This window comes from Hyposmocoma kahamanoa, unplaced genomic scaffold (genome assembly GCF_003589595.1).
Source record: "Hyposmocoma kahamanoa isolate Upper Pololo Valley unplaced genomic scaffold, ASM358959v1 190, whole genome shotgun sequence".
Taxonomy (NCBI): Eukaryota; Metazoa; Arthropoda; class Insecta; order Lepidoptera; family Cosmopterigidae; genus Hyposmocoma; species Hyposmocoma kahamanoa.
The window spans coordinates 4793567-4815489 of record NW_020653718.1 but is presented as its reverse complement, the minus strand read 5'-3'; the positions used below and the strand labels follow the sequence as shown (position 1 = coordinate 4815489).

Here is a 21923-nt window from a genome sequence, read left to right as displayed (position 1 = left end):
TTAAATCCCCCACCTTAGGAACTCCGAAGTGAATAAAATAATTTCGTGAATTAATGTCGAAGGGTTGTGCGCTACAAGAGCATTTTGTTTTAATACACTTCCTGAATATGTTTGCTCGCGTCGGGAGCATGGGGGAGGGCAAACAGTGCTGCCGAGCAAAGTTTGCACAACCTTTTATAGCTTTATATCGAGAGGCAATTCAAAAAGGTATTCTGCAAATACTCACGCACAAGGTGCACGAAGACTGAAGTAAATTAAACAATAAAGTCACCAAAATGGTGGTGTATGCCTAATAGCTTTACAATGGAGCGTGCGCGCCGGCCGCGGATGCGAATGCGCCTACAGAGTCACGAAATATCGGCACTGCACTACATTACTTAAACGTCTTGTCGACATCCGATATCAGTAGAAATTTGTACAGCCCCGGAGTGGGGTCGGAGGGACGACAATAATCGAGCTCTCGAATCTGACCCCCGAGACACGTGGTCGCGAGGGGTCGTGCGGTAAAGAATAGGATCAAAGCGCTGTAAGACCCGACGGCGGACTTTATGAATGGGATCTGTTTGCGACACAATGCAGGGCGGCTTAGGGGCTCACTGTTTGTTTACTGCGGGTCGCAGAGGCCGGTCGCGATGGCAGGTGCGGCCGGGCACTACACTGAACACTGAGTCGACGTTCGCCCTCGGTGGAACGATCACCACTTCATCCGGAAGAGCGAGTCGGAGAAGTGGAGTCGGTGCATGGAGTACTGACCGTGGTGGCGGTCCTGGTGCAGTGGCCGCGCGGTCGGCGGCGGCCAGGCGGGCAGATCGCGCAGGCGCATGGAGCAGTCGAGCGGCTGGTCGCGCAAGGCCAGCGCGGGCATGGCGCGGCCGCGGCCGCCGGTACTGGGTCGCGCCGTCTCTAACGCTGCCGCCGTCCGCCCACAGCGCGCGTCCGTGAGACACTGCCGTGCAAGCGCGCCTTTTTTCCGAGGATTTTTTTAGGCGCGGGCGGGGGCGGGGCGGCGCAGCCACCAATGGCAGCGCGCGCGTCCCGCGCCCCGCGCTTACCGCCGACGCTCTTATTTACGTGCCGTATATTAAAAGGGTTTTCCGCGTGCCGTTATGGATTTTCCTCCGCAAGCCGTTTTACATACGCGCGACCCTCCGCCGCTATGGCCGCCTCGTTCCTCTTGGCGTCGTCGGCAACAAAGGAATACGGCCATCGCGTCAGAAAAGCTGCTTCTCACAAAAACTGTTCAAGTGTCCATTCATACCCCGATTCCTTTTCTTCGACACTCGATTGCCGCAGCGGCGTCGAAAATATTCTACGGATCTAGGTAAATATCGGCTGCAACAACTGCATGGGAAATATAAATCTCTCGTTTGAAAAATAACGTCGTGTACTAAGTATATCTCCGGTGGTTGTGGCGGGCAGTGGCCGGGTAGGGGGAGGGAGGGGGCGAACTTGAACTCGCTCTCGGATCACTCACTCGACTAATTAATGTCTCTCCACTCGACTCCACAACCTTACACATACATTAGAAAATATTATCAGTGAGTAATTCGCCCGCCCATTGTATAAGCACCTTACGTAAGTACTAATCCTGGACTAAAGGTCTTCACATAAAGCTTTGTCAAATATTAAGTTAAGCAATTACGACTGATTGTCCGACGCATGATTGCTTCGCACCTCTGAGTTCTTTGGAACTTACTTTAGTATGAGACCCAAACCTTGGTCCAGAGATGAGCAGACATATCGGTTAGGAGATCCGTGCTCTGATTAACAATAGGTGAACTTCATTTAAAGAAATTAATAGGTAGGTATTAACTAAAAAGATTAAGATGTTTGAGACTATTTTATTCATTCCTTGAATAGAAATCGATTAAAATGTTTAAATAAGTATTAATGGAGAGCTATTGTGTACCGAATTTCACGATCCGTCCTTATAAATATTACACACGCTAATGTGCGGCTCGTGCGCCGTTGGTGCCATAGGTGTCACCGAGGGGTCGGCGGTCGCCACGGCCAGGTGGAATCGCATTGTAAATCGAGTGCCGGTGGACCCGGCCGCCGCCGAGGTCTCCGCTGCCACTGGCACCGGCGTGTGCTGTTTCTCTGCTTGTCTAAAAAGCACGGCTCAACATACGGCGGGTTGAAATTTCGGAATGTGGGTCAGCGCGTGACGTCACGCGTGACATCTGCCGCCCCCGCACGCACCTGGACCGTCTCCTCCCGTCCCCGCACGCACTACCTACCCCGCGGTGCCCCGTATTTGCCTCCCCCGTATCGCATGCAGATTTATGGCTCACTCGAAATACAATCACGCCGATGTACAGCCACACGAAGTGAAAGCTCAACTCGAAGAAATAATGTTCCTTCATACCTGCATGATTCAATATTATTAAAAAAGTGCGCGAACCAAGAGCATTTAGCGCAAACAAGAGATGCCTAGATATACCTATTGGCAAATGATTAATGAGCATAATAAAATAACAATTCAACAAAATGTTAACAGTGGTTGTTTGATTTTAATTATGTTACATTTAAACATGAATGCGTGAGACACTCCTGTTTTTCTTTATTTATTTATATTCTACACTGATATACTGAAGACCAAAATTGGTTAACTGATTACAAAAAATGTCCGTGCGCATGTCCTATAGTTATGAACTACGCTGCCAAGTGTCTCTTGTAGTGTGACTGTATATCCGTGTGATCGGCATCGGCACCAGTCCCTATCAATAGGTGCATTAACGAGACACGCTTAGGTACGTGCACGCTGCGCCGGCGCCGGCTGCTGCCCGCAGAACACTGCTGCTCCTTTTCGCTATCTACGTGCCATGTGCTGGGTATGGCCCAGTGACGAGCGCGACAGTCGCACACAAATTCAACTAAATTAAATGGGAGTTTATTCATTAAACACACAAATATAGGTATCACATGATATGTAATTAATCATATACTAATAAAGTATGAGCTACTCTGATTTCTATTTCTAATAATTGTGTGGATGATAAGGACGAAACCTCAGCATAGTGCTGTTTTAAGCCATAATGCTGTTTCAATGCTGGTATAACTCAACTTATGTACCTATAGCAAATGATCACAGCTGACTGCAGTCAGAGTGATCGTGGGACCTGTAAAGGGCCAGAAACGTTGGTTTGTTTCAATAAACATATTTACGCGAATTAGATCCAAAAAATAGTTTCATTTCCTGTATGTAACAATGGCGAAAACCTAAGAACCCAATCTTCATAATTTACACAACATTTTTCCATTATTAGTTCTACAGGGAATCAAACCGTTCTTTAGTAACACCCAGTGTCCAATCGCTGACACATAAAGCCTTAAGAAATGTATTATCCCCTTTAGAGATTCACATAACTGACGAGCGAAGAAGAGCGCGTCCATCGCGGGATACTAGTCGTCGAGTCGCCCACTCATATTGTCTTCAACGTGGGACGATGTGACGTCTTTCATCGTCATACCACCTTTTTATCACCCTTTTCTCTAGTTCCTGGCCACTTACCGACTTTTAAAATGTTGAAGCGTTCTCTAGTTATTTTTCTTCGTCATTCTTATTTCGCTTCTTTCCGTTGCCACTCCCATCAAAATTCTCGGAGAGAAAAGACGTGTTCTTGAATAAGGTAAACCTAACTGCTTATAAAGCAGCAATATTAATACGAATTCAGGCCATTTTGGGGTAAGTGCCTACTTTTTAATCATCCATAAACATATCCGTATGTAATTTACGTAAGGGAGTGTTTTATATTATTGTACCTGTGTTTTTATACAATTGTTTTTTATTACAGCCTTTCTTCTCCATTTCTTTCAACTTTTCCCTACTATGTGATTTATACCTTCTACAATAAATTCATGTGGACTGAGCGTTACTCTCATTATTACGCAAGACCCATTGTGACAAACGGGTTTGTCACCATCAGCCAATTTCCAGGTAGACCGGCAGGAAACCGGTGCAGCGAGTGACGTCACTGTGTTTACTTTATTGAGAAGATTTAATTAATTATAAACGCATCAGCGGTCACTGTGCTGACGCAAACTTGATTTGTTTTCTATAAATATGCCAAAACAAAAACCGGTAATGCCATTGACTCATTAACAGGTGCAGCTCGGCCGTGGTCCGGTTGTCAACTATTCCACTAGATTTCTAATTAACACTCACATTGTGGTCACTGATCGATTAGCCTCCAAAACACTGATGAGTGCATTGTTCTAACTGAACGTATCACGTAGGTAGCGTTCAGATATTACGATGCGCTTCACGGATTGAACTTTTTCACAAGTGGTCTGTTGTAAACACTCGTACAATGTCGCTGTAAGAGTGAACCGATATAGAATTACTGTCAGGATCGCGTTGTTTTCATTCAATTTGTGTTTGTTGCGCGTCACAATCTCGGGGAAGAGATATTCCGTTCTACCACTCGAGTTACAAAATTGTCCTGTCCTCCTCAACCACACAGTTATACTTGCGTCCCGCCTGATGCGGACCTCAAGGAGAGGGTTAGATTAGAGCTTGGTACTGTTACCAACGCCGCGCTGGTCAAAGACCGGCGTGGAGTTCAGTGAATCTCCCTCACTTTGCAGGATCCTGACAAATGTTTCCTTCACCATTAACTAAAAGTAATAAATGCTAAACTAAATTGCAAACGGTCGAAAAGACTCCGAGCAAATCCCCTCAGAAAGAAGAAACCAAACTCGAGCCCTACGCGGGAGGCAATTGTTCTGAGATACGTTGCCACTTGCTTCGCTTTATTCTGCCTTAAACTTTAACATGAGTTTTTTTACTTATTTGTTATGTAAAGCAACAAATAACTAAAAAACGCTTGTACTCTAGGAATTTAACATCTATTTGCATTTTCATCAACCTATTTATTATACGTTCCACTGCTGCTCCTAACATCTACCTAAACATGGACAAATGTACGCAACTTAGAAATTAGAGTCATGACAACTGTGAGTGCATATCGCTACTGGGAATCGAACCATCGGTCTCTCGTCGAGTTGAAAAGCACCCTTTCTCCCAATTGGGCTCTTCTAGTACAGAATAGAATATCATTTGGTATATTTAGAAAATATTTTGCACCCCTATTTGGATTAATTAACTTCGACAAAAAATACTGAAATTTGGTTTGAAGACGTAATAATAGTACCCACATACAAATTAGAAAACGAAAGTACTGGTTTCTATTTTTTTAAATCGAGATATTTTTTAAACGTTCATTTCTAAAACGTGCAATGAAAAAAGAATTAACTGACGAGATTAGTCACGTGACTTCAAAAACTATACATTTGACTATTAATAATAATAACGACCGCCAAATAGCTCTAAGAAAACACTTACGTGGTTCAAAACAGCATCCAAAAAAACCTATACAAATAAAATGTACTAAATTTTATTAATCCTTTCGTGCTTTAACAAAACACCAATAGCCGAGTGTGAGGAGGTCTTCCACATCAAAAACTTAGATAAATTTTCGAAAACTGCGTACTTATATCGTTAGTGGACACAGCGTACATCGGTACATTCAAGTAAAGATGTAATTTTTTCTTAGGTTTTCGCGACTGTTACACATAGGAAATGAAACTATTTTTCCGGATTTAAATCACGTATATTTGTTTTTTCAAACAAACCAACGTTTCAGGCCCTAAACAGGTCCCATGGCCACGATTGACTCTCAGACAACTGTGACCATGGGACTTGTATACAATGCCGCAGTGAGATAGGCCCCAAACCCACTTCCCCAAATCGCACCAAAGAATAATTAGCTTAAAAAAGAAGTATATATAGACACCACTCATCAAAGTTCCTGCAGGGCTTCGTGTGTAATAGACGCGTTTGGCTTGTGCATGCGTTTATCTCCGCGACGAACGCGACCAACGGTTCCAAATTTCAGACGCAAATATTTACTGTCGCATAACTTAGTAAATTATAATAAATTCCGTTTTATTTTTATTATAACTAAACTCTGGTTCATTAATTGCGCACCTAGGTGTCAGTAATCTCTTCTTTGTACATAGCTTAGTTAAATAATAAAAAGGCATGTCTCCATATCGAATGGGATAGTCGCCTCGATTTTTCGCGGTGCCCTTAGGGGCAAGGGACAAGTCAAGAAAGTGAGGAAAAGAAAAAAATACATTATTTTAGTGAAAAAGACAAGTCATTCACCAAAAAGACAAATTATTCACAGTTCAAACAGCGAAGATTTTTGCATATAATGTTTTGATAGCGACAAAAATACGAAGTAGGTAGTAAGTTTAAATACGTATATATTTATTATTAAAGATGTAAAATGTATATACAATATATTAAAGATTACAAATAACATTTTATTACGAATTTTACTATTTTATTCTAAAGGGCATCTATCCTTCTTAGTATTTTCATCGTGTGGCGTCTATCCATATAGATAGGCATCTATCCTCAAAAAAATAGGTTTGCAAAAAGTCAATTTCTACAAAATCAGGAAATGTAAAAGATTCAACTAGTTATATCCATAGGAATTATTCATAGTAAACCAATAAATTTGAAATTAGGAAGCCCTTTCAAAAAGTGGGGCATCTAACCCGGTTTTACCCTAATTTAAATGCGAAAAAATAGTTACATATTTATTTATTTCATTTTAGGTATATTCACAAGCAAATATAATAAACATATTTTCCATTGAGACCGTGAGGCCCCTTTTGTCCACTGTGTCTTAAAGGTAGATATGTTTTGCTATAACGCAGAAAATGCGCTTTGGTCAGCGCACGTTTTGGATTGTAGCAAAGCAGCATTTCGTGAATGTGAATTCTCTTACCAGTAAATCCACCAGAATAGTGAGTATACGGCACGTAGAGGCGCTCGTTGCGTGCGCAGGCGTCGCGAAGCATCCGCCGCAAGCGTCGCGGCGGGTATTGCAGCCAAGCGCGACCGTCGCAGGCGCCTCCGCCGCCGCCCACGTAGCCGCGCTGCAAAACACACATGCCAGTTAGCCCACAGTGAAGCACGATAAACAACTTACTTTCTTGAAACGTATTTGTCACTACTTAATGTCTTACATGCTCCAGATTTGGAGATAAAAAAGGCTCCCTCTCGACGCGCACGCGCCGCACCCCTTGCGCACCTGTGCCGTTAGACGCAAAAACACCGCGCGAGGTGCGCCGGCGCGCGTGTCGCACAAAAAACTCAACCCTTTTGTCGCGGCGGCGCCTCTATTGCTAGTTTTTTCCACTCCCTGCGATTGCTGTGTCTAACGTCGACCCTCGCTGCCGGAACAAATTAACTATTCGATTCTCACGCAGACCCATTACTTAATAACCCATCGCGCATCGTCGCCGTCGTCTGTCCCTAGCACCGACAAGAAGCGGCGCATCGGTCGAGATTTATAGCCTCGAGCTCGCTTCAGCCGAGATACGTACACAAATGCGCACCGCTTGAACGAGTGGACCTCCGCACATGGCGCGAACCTCCGTCCCTTTTTCAGTAATATAAAGCAGTGTAAAGTACATAGCGTGCCGAGGAGGGCGGCGGCGAAGGCGTCGCGGCGGAGGCGGCGCCGCGCTCCGTCTCACTCCGCCGTAATGTATTCACGTTTCCCGAGCCACTCATTTTTTATCGCAGTCGCGCGGCGCATTAGAATTTCCAGGCGAGAAAATCTCACGCACACCTACGCGACCGCGACGCGACACGCCAAAACACATCCTACGGCTCTGGCGCACGGCGGGAAATGCTACGCCGGAGGGCGCCGGCGGGTGGGGGAGGGGGACATTGTAAATTCGCGCCGCGGGTGGTGACGGGTGGGGCGGGGGCGCGAGTGTTCAGCTCGATAAGGCGGCGTCCGCGGCGTCTTCCACTCGGCCGCCGCCGCCGCGCCTCTGCCCGCCGCCGGCACCACCGCCGCTGGAACCCTCGTAATACTCTCTAATCTGAACACCTCATTGTCATAAAATTTTGCCACTTCACAATTGTTCAATCCTCCGTGTAATAAAACTTATGAAAACAATTGTACCTATATGATTGCTCGACATATAACAGCATCAACCTTTGTATTGTACAGCTTATACTTTATTACTGAGCACAGATGTTCGAGCTGGAAAAGAATGGATTGTAGGTCCAGGTACAACCTTTGCGGTATTATCATCACTACTGATTACACGTACTAGTACCTTCTAGGCGCCAAGAGAGACGGACCAATTTCCCTAGTGGTAGTACCTTGTGGTAAGCTACTGAGCCAATAGAAAGCCAAAAGAGTTAAGCACCAAAAGCCTGAAATATTTCTATTTACAATATGTCACCACTTTTGTACAACCACTTTTTTACAGATATTAAAAACGACACTCAAAATGAAAAATGAGTTTCTTCCGGGCAGGGCAAAATTTTGTATATAATGTATAATACGCAGTTTATTAAAATTGATTTAATTTTCGATGCTGAAGGGTATTACTGTAGTATTGCGGATAAAATGTTGGTATCCAACAGTGTCACCTACATTTTATCCGAACCAATAGTGTCACCCACATTTATACCATTTCACATTACGGTATGATTCAAAGTTTCGTGGAGGGAATATTCTTCACAACTAAATGGGATGCGTTTGATGTACGCAGACCGAAAGTTCATTTCTCCGCTCGTATAATAATTTTAACAATTACTTACTCTCACTCGGCCGTAGTATGTATTTAAATAATGCTTCTGTCCGAATGTATTACTGAAGTAACTAAAATATATTATTTATTACAAATAGCATTTTGTATCCACTAGCGGTATTGACGTGGCAAAATTATCTAGTATTCTCAATGATGGTCTTTGAAAACCATAAGTCTCGCAAAGGGGAAAGGTCAAGACCAACTTGTATGTACTTATATCCCTTAAATATTATTTACTACTAACAATATATTATAAATATAGACAAAATAATTTATCTTGACAGCGCTATCCGAAACGCTAATCGTCATCAAGTCTGATTTATTTAAAACTGGTTTAGAAGTCCTACTATTTCGAATTTATTTCTGCAAAGAATATAGCAAACTTTAACGCCATTACGACTTTTTATTATTTTATAGCCCGCTCTCAACTTCACAACTAATTAAATACGAAATGACATTATGCCCAAGAAATACTAATTGAAATTAAACGTCGCCTTTTAACTGGTGCTGCTCCCACGACGACTCAGGACCACGATCCCAAACAATCAAACAACATAGCTTAGTTGGCATAGCGCCTGCCACGGTAGGCTAGCAAACGTCGGTTCGAATCCAGTCGGATCGAAGGAATTTTTTCTGAGTGTTCGATCTTTGTATTAATAATTATAATCAAATAACAATTTAAATCTTGCCTCAGTCATTTGTGGGCATTATTTCTTTAAAAGGGAAAATAAAAAAAATCACCAAAAAATGAAGCTTGGTTGACAAGATTACAGATTTGCAGAATATGTCTCTGAGGAGCGCTTTACGAATGGGTACTCGAGCTTAATCAGTAATTAGCTTACCTGTGTAGTAAAGGTGCGTTTGAAGTTGAACGTAAGCTGTTAGATGACAAATAGAACAAAGGGTCAGTAACGATCACAACTAGGGAATGCAATGCCGAGATCCCGCACCAATTTTGTGGGATTGATCCCACACGTAAATTGAGCTGGAGCCCGCGGTATTAGCGGGATAGCGCATAAGCAGATTAAGTGTGTTGGTCGGCACGCTTGAATCTTGAAATGACACACGTTAAAGTTATCGGCGTGAAAAATCCCATATGCCGTGTGCATAGACTCTTATGTCTAAGTCTTTGCAAGAGCTGGTGTTGTGAGGATGTACTGTTTGAAGGTGCAAAGTTCGTAAACAGCTAAATGCAGCTTGACAAAATCGATAATTAAAACGATAGGATGTTCCATTAAAGACGTGCATGTGTATATAACGACAAAATGTAAAATGTATATCAAGTCAAAATATTTGAAGATTTTCTATAGGTTTAAATCAACCTCTCTAGGTCTTAGAATTTCATAAATCTCGATAAAGAACTTAATGTGTAATATCCTTTCTTTCTTTGGATTTTAGCCCTTCGCAAAGTTGTAGTTTGACGATATGACCTTTTTTCTCGCAGACTTTCAGCATTCTGCGGAAACCATCAAATACTAAGATTCCACGAGATTAGAAACTTTCAATCCCACAAATACCGGGCCTGAGATTAACCTGCGGGATTGCATTCCCTAATCACAACCGTTTTAATAAGTCCCCGTTAATAAGTCCTACTTATTAACGGGGTTGTTTGAGCTCCGAATGTCCGCTTTTAAGTCCCACTAGCTGCGCTACATTATCCATTGCGGGGTGTAAAATATAAACTAATTCAATTACTTAAATGATTCTTATGTGAACAGGTTCGCAGGGTCGTGGCGCACGCGCACGCGCCACCTGTCCTGCGCTAAGTATAGCGGTGAACTTTGGGCGCGGTCAAGGGCGCGCGAAAGGGCACCTAACGGGAATCCTTCACTCGTACACGCTCGTTGCGCACGCGCATCGACGCTCTCGGTTTACCATAATATATCTACGTATGTACGTTTACAATGACATGATCTAATTCAAAATCTTAGAAAGTTACCAATAACATCCACATTTGTAACAAAACTATGTAAAAATGCTTTTTTAAATAGAAAACCACCGTGACACTCAGACATATTGACTAAAATAATGACATAATAATAAAAAATTATAATAAGTTTACGTCGAGTCACCGCCGCGGACTCTCGTAAGTCATAATTAAGGACCACGAATAGGTTCGACACACGTCGAGCAAAAATTCGACTTTAAGTCGAGTTATCCGTTATTGTTTTCATTAAAAATGCTTTGTAAAAACGTAATAATGGCGACGACTAACAAGTACTACCATATAATAATTATGAATTCTAATCGCGAATCATGATTAGTTCAGGGAATGTTATCAATCGATCATGTAAACAAAGTAATGTGTCGTGATATGTATGAGCAGCGCGTCCGGCTATTACAATAGAGTAGAGCGCACGCGCATGCTAAGCAGGAACGAACGAGCTGCGGCCGCGGTTCGGGGAAGGAAGCGCTCTCGGAAGAGCGTTGCCGTTGGCGCAGCGACACCTGCGCGGTGACGCACCATCCGCCGCCGCTATTTGCCCAATCTTCATATTTAATCATCGATTCACCGAATGTATTTAAATTCACCTCACACGTGGAATTTTTCTGTAGAAACTGGTCCGCGATCATGAATGACATTAATGTATAATTAACGTCGCGGGGTTGGCAGCGGGGAGAGGCGGTGCATAAGCGAACGCGCATTCTGTGTTTATCCACACGACACGACGCGCGACGGCGCGGGCGCAGACAGACATCTTACATAACTTATTGTCTCTCTACTCTCTGTACGAGTACACGGGACTGTACTTAATTGAAGATTATATTAAAGCCTTCGTAACAGTCATAAACGAGAACCAGAACTTTGATAATATTCACATAATAACGCAATAATGTCCTCAATGTCTCTATGACTCTACCACCCTGTAGTGCAGTCGGGACATCGAAATTGTTATTTTTTCCAGATGTCAAAGAACGCAGTTGACTGCAGGTGATCGAAGCGAGTGAAGGTTTCTTGGCATCCTCTCGAATTGCGCCATTTACGAACGGAACTACCTAACGAGCCCGCCCGCCGGCGCCGTTCCTCAACAAGTTTAATAAGATTGGTGAATGAATGAATGAATGAACAAAAATACAATTGTGAAGGTCGCGACGAAACTCAAATTTTGAATTTCTAATCCTATTGAGTCAATGGGAAAGATTAAATTGTAAAATATATTATAAATAACAAAGATTGCTGAGCTTCAGTATGGAATCGATATTGCGCCTAGTTATAATAAGATTAAGCACTCAGAAATTAACATTAGGACATCGGATTGAATGTGGACACGGCAGCAAACGAGCTGCGCGGACGCAACGCGTCGCGATGCTGCTCACGAGCCGCACACCTGCGCGACGCGCGCACTGCATCCCAAGCGGTCGCGCTTCGCCCTGACAACGCGATGTGTACCTTGTGGTACTCAGTCAGAGTCCTCGCTGCGTGCACGTGGGATATTGTGTCAAATCAAATCCCCGATAGCATTGACCACAGGCATAGGTACACACGGATTTTTTCGTATCAGGTGGCGAAGCGATCGCCGCTGCGCGCGCGCAGATTAAATGTAAATACGGGACATGAATATGCAGCTCTCGTCCGAGTCGACGATTGTTTTTATCATCATTTCGTTTGAAATCGAATCTGCTCTTTACATAAATATTATGTACGTGTATCTACATGAATTTTGTTTACTTTTCAATCAGATCCACTGCATCAAAAAAATTATGATGCCTTTATTTTGAGGAGGCGCCACGGTGATTCCAGGTTGGCTCGCCGCCAAGCTGGCAGTATTGAGGCTATGTCCGTCGGCTCTTTATTCCAGTGATTCTTCATCAGCTTCATCTTTTCGCCCATTAACACCAAAATGTACGTTATCTTTAGTAAGTAGCAATAAAAAGAAACGTACAAGGAACAGTGGAGCAATAAACAAAGTACAGGCCTGGCACAATTGGATATTTTTACTAAAAGGATGTATGACAAGTCTTGTCTGGATAATAAATCGTAAATTTGTATTGTTTTGCTTTTCAGGGACTAGTGAGTCAGCCAGAGGAGGTCGCGGAGGATCAATGGCGGGATGGGGCGGGCGCAGGTTCGCGCGATGCGGAGCGCGATACACGCGGTATGGTAATATTTCGCGCGCTCGTGCTCTGCGCGGCGTTTTAATTATATCATATCGTGGTCGATCTGCGCTCCCTTCGTCCCCTCTCCGCCCCGTTCCCTCGCCTGACGCCCGCGCCGATAAATCACATATTAGTAACCCGACTAAAGTAAAAATATAAGATTGTAACAGGGGTTTTTTGTTAACGGGGAGTTGGGAAGTAGAGCAGATATCGGCGTGCAGTCGAAAGTGTCGACGTGCCGACGTGTGTCATTATTGTATTCTTGCATTATTGTTTTCTAATACAATCATTTGTGAGCAGCGAACAAGTTGCATATAGATTACACTGGCAGGTTTATAGCGAAAATGTTGTCGAAGCTAGTCAAAAATCGGTTACCCCTTTTACTTAAGTGTTGAAAGTACAGCGTGTAGAGTCGATAAATAATGTACAGCGCGTCGTTACTCTTTGATGCAGTATTGTTGGACATTGCTCGCTTTCGCAATACGGCTATGGGTACTCATTGCTCCGGTGGGTTTGAACATTCGTACCATGATGCTTGCATCTCATTTCCATGCATCCACCGTAAGCGACGGATCATCGGTCATCGCGGCCGCGGCGACTACAATTAATTGCGCTATCCATCAGGGGAATGTCGTAACTACGCAGTGTTCACAAATTGTAAGTTCGTAAATTTACCTGAATTTTTTCCGTGTCTGGTGCTCCTTAATATTATGCCTTCGAATCTCTACATATTGAGATCAATTTTTGCCCACCTTCTAACCCTCCTTATTATAAAACAGAATAATTTCTCCAAATTGTACAACTGCAAGTGTTAGGTGCCTAGTTTAGTTCGCGTTACAGCCAGATCTATTTTAAACCAGCGACCGTACCTACCCAGAGATTGTCGCGGGCTGGCAATAATTTTATAAACGCCGAATAGATGACCGTATAATCTATAACAACAAACTGCCCAAAGTCGTCGAAGTTGAGCACACACATTATACACTGGGAAGGGCGGTGCTTATAATGTACTGAAAATATTGGCGCATTTACACCGGATCGTCTGCCGCCTCCAGCAGACTAATTCTGGCTCGCCATTTACACCGAGTCGCCTTCGCTTACAAAGTCCTAACCGCGGCGACCGTGTCGCCCATAGCGTTTACGCCTAGTCGCCCCTGTCGACTCCGGCTGCGAATTGCGGTCATCAGACAGCTCAGTATTTCCACAGAGCAACTTGCCACCTGGCGGGCAAGCGAAGGTCGCCTATCGACTTGGTGTAAGTGCCGTGGCGTTAAATTTTATTGCGCTGAATTTCAAACAATCGTTTCGGATAATTGCGCAATAAGTTTGGCGAGTACTATTTCAGAAGTATCATTGGGACAGAGGCCGTTATACACAAATAAATTTGAAGTACCTACTTATTAATCGGTACGTTTGTTGTAACGGTACTTCAAAAGTAAAAGTAAGTTTAATTTATTCAAGTTTATTCAAAATTCTAAAAGTGTATACAGTACGTAAACCAATGTATTAAAAGATACAGTCGGTTAATCGATTGTTAACGATAAAATTAATCAATTGACTTGCAAAACGTGTGTTTGTGATGCCTCTGGCGGAAATTCGTGACAAGTGCTATTAGTGATCAGAGTAAAAATTGCTCAAATTGACCTCTGTATTTTTTCCGTCCTCTAAACCTCTGAGTCATGAGTTTGTGGCGCCTCTGGCGGCAAATTCGTGACGAGTGTTTAATTTGGCGGGAGATCAACGGCGAGAGAGATATTCAATATTTGAATTAAAAGGTGACAACTTTATTATTTAAGGTTGGATGTAAACAGTGTGTTATGTTGCGAATAAATAAACACTGATTTATCTTACACGATTTGTAGGAAGGTTGAATTTAAGTCTTTTCTACAATATACGCAAGGAAATGGTTATTACCATTAATGTTATTAATATTTCTAAATGTATTTATTGTGGAGTCTCATCAATTCACATCTTCGTCGTCAATTTAATGCCAATAGGTAGAGCAACTATTAAGTGACATGAATTTTTGTGACATGATATAATTAAAAGTTCGTAATCCACTATGGAACCCGAAAAAAGTGCTGAGTGCAGTGTGCGGTGCCTGCGTCGCGTTGTCGCGGGGCTTCGCGGCACCCTTCACATTAATCCGCTACCGCCACGTTGTTTAATCCTGATTACCATTACAGCCTGTTGATTAGAACAGCCCGCCCTTGACCTTGGCCGCTTGCCCTCGTTCATTGCTACACGACTATAACGAATGCAAGAAGATCAATGAACGCTTATCGTGTCGTATACATTTGCCACTCAGACCCTAAAAGCCACGAACGACATCAACAAGCACAGGACAGCACCCGAGCGGTTTAGCGCGTCGCGCTGCTGAAACAAAAGATTTTACTGAATAGTTACAAACATAAATTAACTTTCCCATGGTCCTATCAAACATCTGGGAGGATGAAACTTGCAACATGCAAACCGTATTTCTCAAGAGGATCGTGGTATACTCGTCGTAGTCTTTCGATGGCACTTTGAATTGGGATAATATTATTTCTTTCTCAAAGAAATAATAGACCTATTGTGTTAATGGCACCTTTTAAATAAACAAGTTTTTGTATAAATGTTTGATATATATATTACCTAATTGTCCGGCTATATTAGTTGATCTACGGATAAATTATAAACGAACTCCATTCAAGGTACCACTATTATTATGTTTAAGCATACTGGTAATATTTGGTATTCAAAAATAATATTTGGTCCTTTTTTTATTATTGGTCTTCTCTTTTAACAATCGATGACATTTATAACCAGTATATCTTTTAATATTGATCTCCTAATAAATCTCGGTTGTTTGGTTGTGCCCTCCATTCGGTTGGCTAGGTTAGGTTAGTATACGAAAAAGCAGCGAGCGAGCGCCGCGGCGAGTGCTAGAAGCCAATTTGCTTGCGTTTCCGAACACGTTTTCAGATCAAATTGTATTATAATTAATACATATAATATTGATATACAAATATAATCAACATTTACTTAAAAATAAGTAGGTATCAAAATTTAATGCTCATTTGTCTTAGTTTTGAGGCCCAACATAAAACTATCAAAGTTAATTTATACATATTAAACCATTTTTGCGTACATAGCTCAGAACAGATTAAAATATCGATTGATTTAATTTATTTTATGTCTCAGCGAAAGAGGATCAATCATTAAAAAACATGACTGTTTAGATTTCTTGCTGCTGTTTTAGCAAATTTAAAAAGATCATTAAAAGTACTCGCTCTTTGAAATCCAAATGTCCATTTTTACTTGAATCTTAAGTTCCGAAATAGGTACAGTCTGCTATTCCATTGTACACAGGCATATGTTATGGTTATATACAATGCCCTGATCCTTAATCTGAAAAACATTGTACCGATAACAGTTCATCGACATTCTCGACATCTAGCCGGAGCATGTTGTCTTGTCGCTGCCTCTTCCATCGATACGCGAAGGCAGCACTTCACCCTCGGTACTGAACAGCCATGAAATCATCAATCACGCCTTTTATTTGATTTTCGGCAATTATATTATAACACTCAGAATCAAACAATTTAAATAAAATACTGGGTATACCTAGAACGTAACCTACTAGAAGTAAACATAAATATATGTAAGTAACAGATGTTACCAGAATCGGTCGTTGTCGGTAGCCATGGCCGCATCGATATAGTAATATAAGTAATACAATTAGCAGTCGATAAACAACTGACATGCGACTAGAGATTGGAAAAAACTGCTTTTTAAAAGTTATGCTTTTTAAAAAAAGCGTGCTATTTTAAACGCTTTTTAGTTTGAAGCTAACAAAATCGTTTAGAAAACGTCAGCGCATAGAATTTTATGTTAAAAAAAGCTTGCAACGTTGTGTTGATAGCGAAACGCAAGAGTAGACCGCTAAAGGTTTTAAGATAAGTAAGTTTTTTTGTAAGAAACGAGTTATATTTTTATTTATAACATAATTGTTGTATTAACGTTTTGTTCATTGGCGTTTAAAAGCATTCAAAAACATAAGTTGTTTAACTTTTGTAGTTGATAACCGTTGAAATGGAAAAACTGCTTTTTTTATAGTTAAAACGTACGTTTAAAAAGCGTGCTTGTAAAAGCGCTTTTCACATAAACGGTTTTTAATTTGACGTTCAAAAAGTCATTTAGAAAAACGTTTAAGCGCATAGACTTTATGTTTAAAAAAACTTGCAACGTTATGTTGAATTAATTTTAGAAAACTTGAAACTTAAGCACGTTGTAAAAAATGAAATTTTCGAGTATCTATAGAACTGACCAGTGACCAACGCTTACGCTTAAAATGAAAAGCGTGACAGACTTTTTTTAAGTGCTTTTCATTTAAACGCCCACCTCTACATGCGACGGCTCCCCGACCTTGTAATGAGTACCTGCAGTAGATCCATTTATTTATGGCAATATGATACCGGGACTTAGTCGATAATAATTTACGATGACCAGCACTGCCGAGTGCATTAGACGCAATTTCACTGACAGCTGTTGTGACCCCTTTCTGGCTCCTCCGACTAACTTCTGAATCTGTGCTACAATTATGTCACAAAACGTCACTTGCAATACAGCGAACAATGAGTTACCAATAAGTCCATTAGCATTGACTGATAAACGCTCAGTGACAAACCAATTGTAATTGCGTCGCAGATCTCAGAGTAATTACAGCAACCACGCAATGATCATCGCGCTGTGTCGCAAAACATGTTCAGCGTTGCCGCATTATCTCGATCGGACAATATGGTGATGAAGCTTACTCGGGAATGGTCCTCTAATTGGCATTGCCGATTGGTGCTCATTCATATTCGCGGAGTGACGGCGGCGCCTGCGACAATTGGCGGCATCTTTTTCAATTCACCGGCAAATTGAGTATCACCGCCGCCGCCGCCAGCACATCTTTCATTGCTGGCATTTGAATTCGTTCTCACTCTTGATCGATTTAAGAAATCATACGTCCCAATAATGTTTACGACACCATTTCTCTTACCAGTCTAAGAGTAGTAGATACTTAATTTTCTACTATCTCAGCATAATTGTAAGAGATGTATTGACTTGTCCCGGAAACTCCTGACGTGTGAAGCGCAAGCGCCATTGCCGCGCGACGACGACTGGCGGAGTTAGTACCCGGGCGGGGGAGCCGGCAGCGACCATTACGAACGGCAAGAAACGGCACAATATCGTGTATCGACGCATTGTATGCAAATCCTTGACACCTCGCACCATTAGTCGCTCCGCGCGCGCGTCTCGCTGCCGCGGGATACATGCGACTGATGCGTCAAAGTAAGATGTTTCTATCCCCAATAAAATTGTAGACACGAGTATGACAGAAATGGTCTAAGACGTGAATGATTCACCGTATTTACAAACACGAAAATGTCTGGCGGCAATATGACTACGTAATTTCGTGTTAATTATTAAAAATCTTTTAAAAATTAAAATTCTTTTATTTCAGACGTCAAGTTCCATAATCTGTTAGTAATAACAGGAAAAGAGCTTATAAATTAGTGTTCGTAGACGAATACCGATACCGATGAGTGTGATAAATGTGCCACATGCCATCTTCATTATCTAATAGCTCAGTTTGGTGAACGCAAAATCTGCAGAACGATGCAATAATAAATCCGAAGTCTGCGTTAGATATTGCTAAAATACAGAACTGTTTGTTTTATTATGAGTAGTGTAAATGGCGGCGGCATACGCGCAGCTCCGTGCCAATTACAGCATCGGGCATCTGATAGCGCTAACAAGACGATGCGTATCTGTCGCCACCGGACATGCGGACCCCGCCCGCGCCCTGCGCCCCCTCCCGCCACCGCGCTATCCGGCTGCGCTAGCGCAAAATTCAAATTCCCGCAGCAGATATTACTCCCCCGCTACATAAATCTTCATGCAGGCTGCGGATATGAACTCTCGGCGCGGCTTTCAAAGTCGAGTTCAGCTCGGCGAGCACGAAGCGGTCACTTTGCATGATGACCGCGGTGGCGTGAATTACGCGGCTGCAGGTCGTTATTGTGGCAATACACCGACTACGGCGACAGCGCAGCTGCTGCGCCCGAAAACAACTCCTAAGGCAACGAGTGTCGAGCGAGAGCAAGCGCACTTGAAACGCGGGCAAACTGGGGGGCATTGTAGCGTCGCAGGAATATTTCACGGAGATGGGCCGATAGCGCGATTGTGTGCTCGCCGATAGCGCTATCATCGACACGCAAAGCAGGAAGGACAAACGAACGCTATGAATCAAATAACAACAATACTACCACCACCGCCACTGCCGTGTGGCACTCGCTCCATGTTCCGTTTTCCATTCCTCATCGTTTCCTCCTAAGGCAGAAATGATCCTCCGCTGATCCCTTGGTCAACCTAGCCTAACCTAAAACGGTCAGTGGCCTAATTAGAGTTTGTATTCATTAAATTTCAACACAAGAAGGACTCGAAGTTGCGGAAAGAAAGCTTATTTTTCGAAATGGTCATGCCAGTTATGGAGCGGCGCGGGCGGCGCACAGCGCGGCGGCTTCTTTGAATAATTCGCGGATGATGCGCTAGATTTATGGAGCATAACTATAGTGAGGCGGCGGACAATTAAATAATTTGCGTACCGCGTCTCCCGTCGCCCGCGCAATGCCCGTTGCGCCTGAGCAGGCACTCGCCCGCGCAGCGATTATTGTGCGCGTGAGTTGTGGGTTTTGCTCATTATTAATCATCCAAATCGTTTTGGGGCTTCGTTTGAGTAGTCTATCATTATAAAGCGGATAGGCTTATGCCATGATTTGTTTTGCTCTATTACGAGAATTACTGGCGAAAACGGACGGGGTGAAAAGATTAGTCCAGCTAGCATCCAGATGACGTGTTCTTTAATTATTTATTGCATTGCTTTGCTTGATGATTTTAATGTTACCTTGTTGATTTTTAAAAGCACCGTATCTGGTAGGACACGGTAAATTGCTTACAATTTTGATGGGTAGGGCTCAGACGCCTTCGTCCTGTTGCACGCTGGTAGGGGGCTTCGACAAGTTAATTAGATTAGGAACGAGAACTCTCGCGGATGTCCAACGATCAAAATGCGCACGGCAATTACGCGCGAGCGCTTCCCATGGCGATCGCCGCCTGGGCCGCGGTGACCACTGTGGGCACCAATTGTCTAATTGCTGCGCGATCAATTGCCGCCACTGCCGCGCCGGCGCCGCCGTGAGAACGCGTACACTCACGCCGCAACACATTAATTGGGATATTCTCTGAGCATTCAAGTAAGAAGGGGACAATTAGGTGAAATTATGACATAAAGGATAAACTCTATGATCATCGAGGAAAGCAGCGTCAATATTTTTCAGAAGCTAATACTGAAAGTGTCGTGAACGTGGCCGAATTGGCGGTCGTCGAACTTCGGGCGGGCACTGGGCAGTGCGGGGCGTCGTTAGCTGATGCGATATTATTTAAAGGGCTCCAATCTAGCCTCCTTATTACCGCGCGGCTATCGATAATGTGCGAGTGGCTGGGGGCGCGGGGGCGCGGGGGCACGCGAGCACTGCCGTGGCCGGCTCGGGTAATGCTACGCTTATCGCAGATGAGTTACGATTAGTAAATTGGCGAGCGGAGAAGGGCGCGATCGCTTTCTAATAAATTTAGTCCGAGCCGCACACAATTGCAGGCGCATCTGCACCGCGACGCGAGCCACCATTATTGCAACTCAACTATAATACACACTTTTACTCCTTTTACATCAACGGTTTTGATAAGAGCAAAGTTCAGCAACGGAGCCTTTGTGAATCTCTGTTCTACATTGCTTCTTTATTAAAGGACCTCACTGTTTCTGATTTTTTTATTCTAATGTAATTATGCATTTGACCTCCATCTCACCTGATGGAAAGTGACGATGAGGTCGACGATGAAGCATGCACACCTAAATAATACCTATTCACTCTCGCCTCGAAAAGGTCAAAGTTATAACGTTCAAGGAACAAGTTTGCAGGCAGGGAATTCCACTCCATAGCCGTTTGCCATATAAATGTGGAAGCGTAACGCTTCGTGCGAATGTTTGGAATATCCACAACTTAAGGGTGGAAGCCAAACCTACGCCTTGTCCCCCAATGATGGAAAGTGGAAGGCGGAATTAAATCGTGTAATTCCATCGCGCACTCTCCGCGATATATCCTATAATATACCGATAAGCAGGCAACTTTACGGCGATGTTCAAGGCTCTGCAGCTTCGCCTCTACTAATTACGAGTCACCTATAAGCCTCTTGACACGCTTGTGAATTGAATCCAAGGTGGCCACTTGGTATGTAGCAGAGCCATCCCAAAGGTGGCAGCAATACTCCATACACGACCTGACTTGTGCTTGATACAGCTAAAGCAACTGTCCCGGTGTGGAGTAACGCCTCACCCTGGAAAGGATACCAAGCTTCCTGGCTGCATTTTTGGCCATCGATTCAATGTATCTGCCGAAGATCAAATTGGACGACTGGTCCATTCCAAGTAACTGGTGACGGTCGGTTATCGGTACGGATATATCACGAAAAGGTGGAGTCAGCTCAAAGGTACCCCGTTTAGTGGAGAATAGACACGCGTTTTGGTAGCGTTAAATTTGACAAGATTTGCATCGCTCCAATTAGAGACTGCCTTGAGCGTTAAATCTAAACGGCTAACCATGGACTCTCGACAAGACTGGATTTCCTCTCCACTGACCCTTGCATCGGTCAAGTACCTATCTACAACTGTGTTGTCATCAGCATACAGCAAAGGTACCTGGAATTAACATATCATTGATATGCAGCAGAAAGATAGTTGCAGAAAGTACGGAACCCTGAGGAACTAATCAGGCATCTATCGCCATATATTCGGAAGAGTAGCCTTCTAAGACCACTCGAATGGAACGTTCACTCAAGAAATCCGAAATGCCAGACCCTGTCAAATGCTTTACAGATATCCAAAGACACTGCAAGTGCTTCGCCTTACTATACGGCTATAGCCTCGCTCCATATGTGACAGGCGTATGCTGACAAAAAGATCCCCGGTAGATCGCCCTCGTCGGAATACCATCCATACTGGATATATATATATGTATAAAAAAATATCCCAAGGAGCACACTTTGTACGCCTTAAAACTGTTATATCTATAAACAGTCTTAATATGGTATAAATTTAGATAAATTCTATA

The 21923-nt window shown here is 43.1% G+C and overlaps 1 protein-coding gene across 1 annotated transcript in view; it reads right to left on the bottom strand.

Annotated features, from left to right (window-relative positions):
* LOC113226342 (protein nubbin-like) overlaps nt 1-888 on the bottom strand; it is a 55949-nt gene extending 55061 nt beyond the window's left edge. Inside the window, exon 1 of the mRNA XM_026458927.1 lies at nt 754-888. Coding sequence (XP_026314712.1) covers nt 754-865 — 112 coding nt within the window. The 5' untranslated portion in view covers nt 866-888. The remainder of the gene's footprint in view (nt 1-753) is intronic.
* Between the last annotated feature and the right edge of the window lie 21035 nt (nt 889-21923).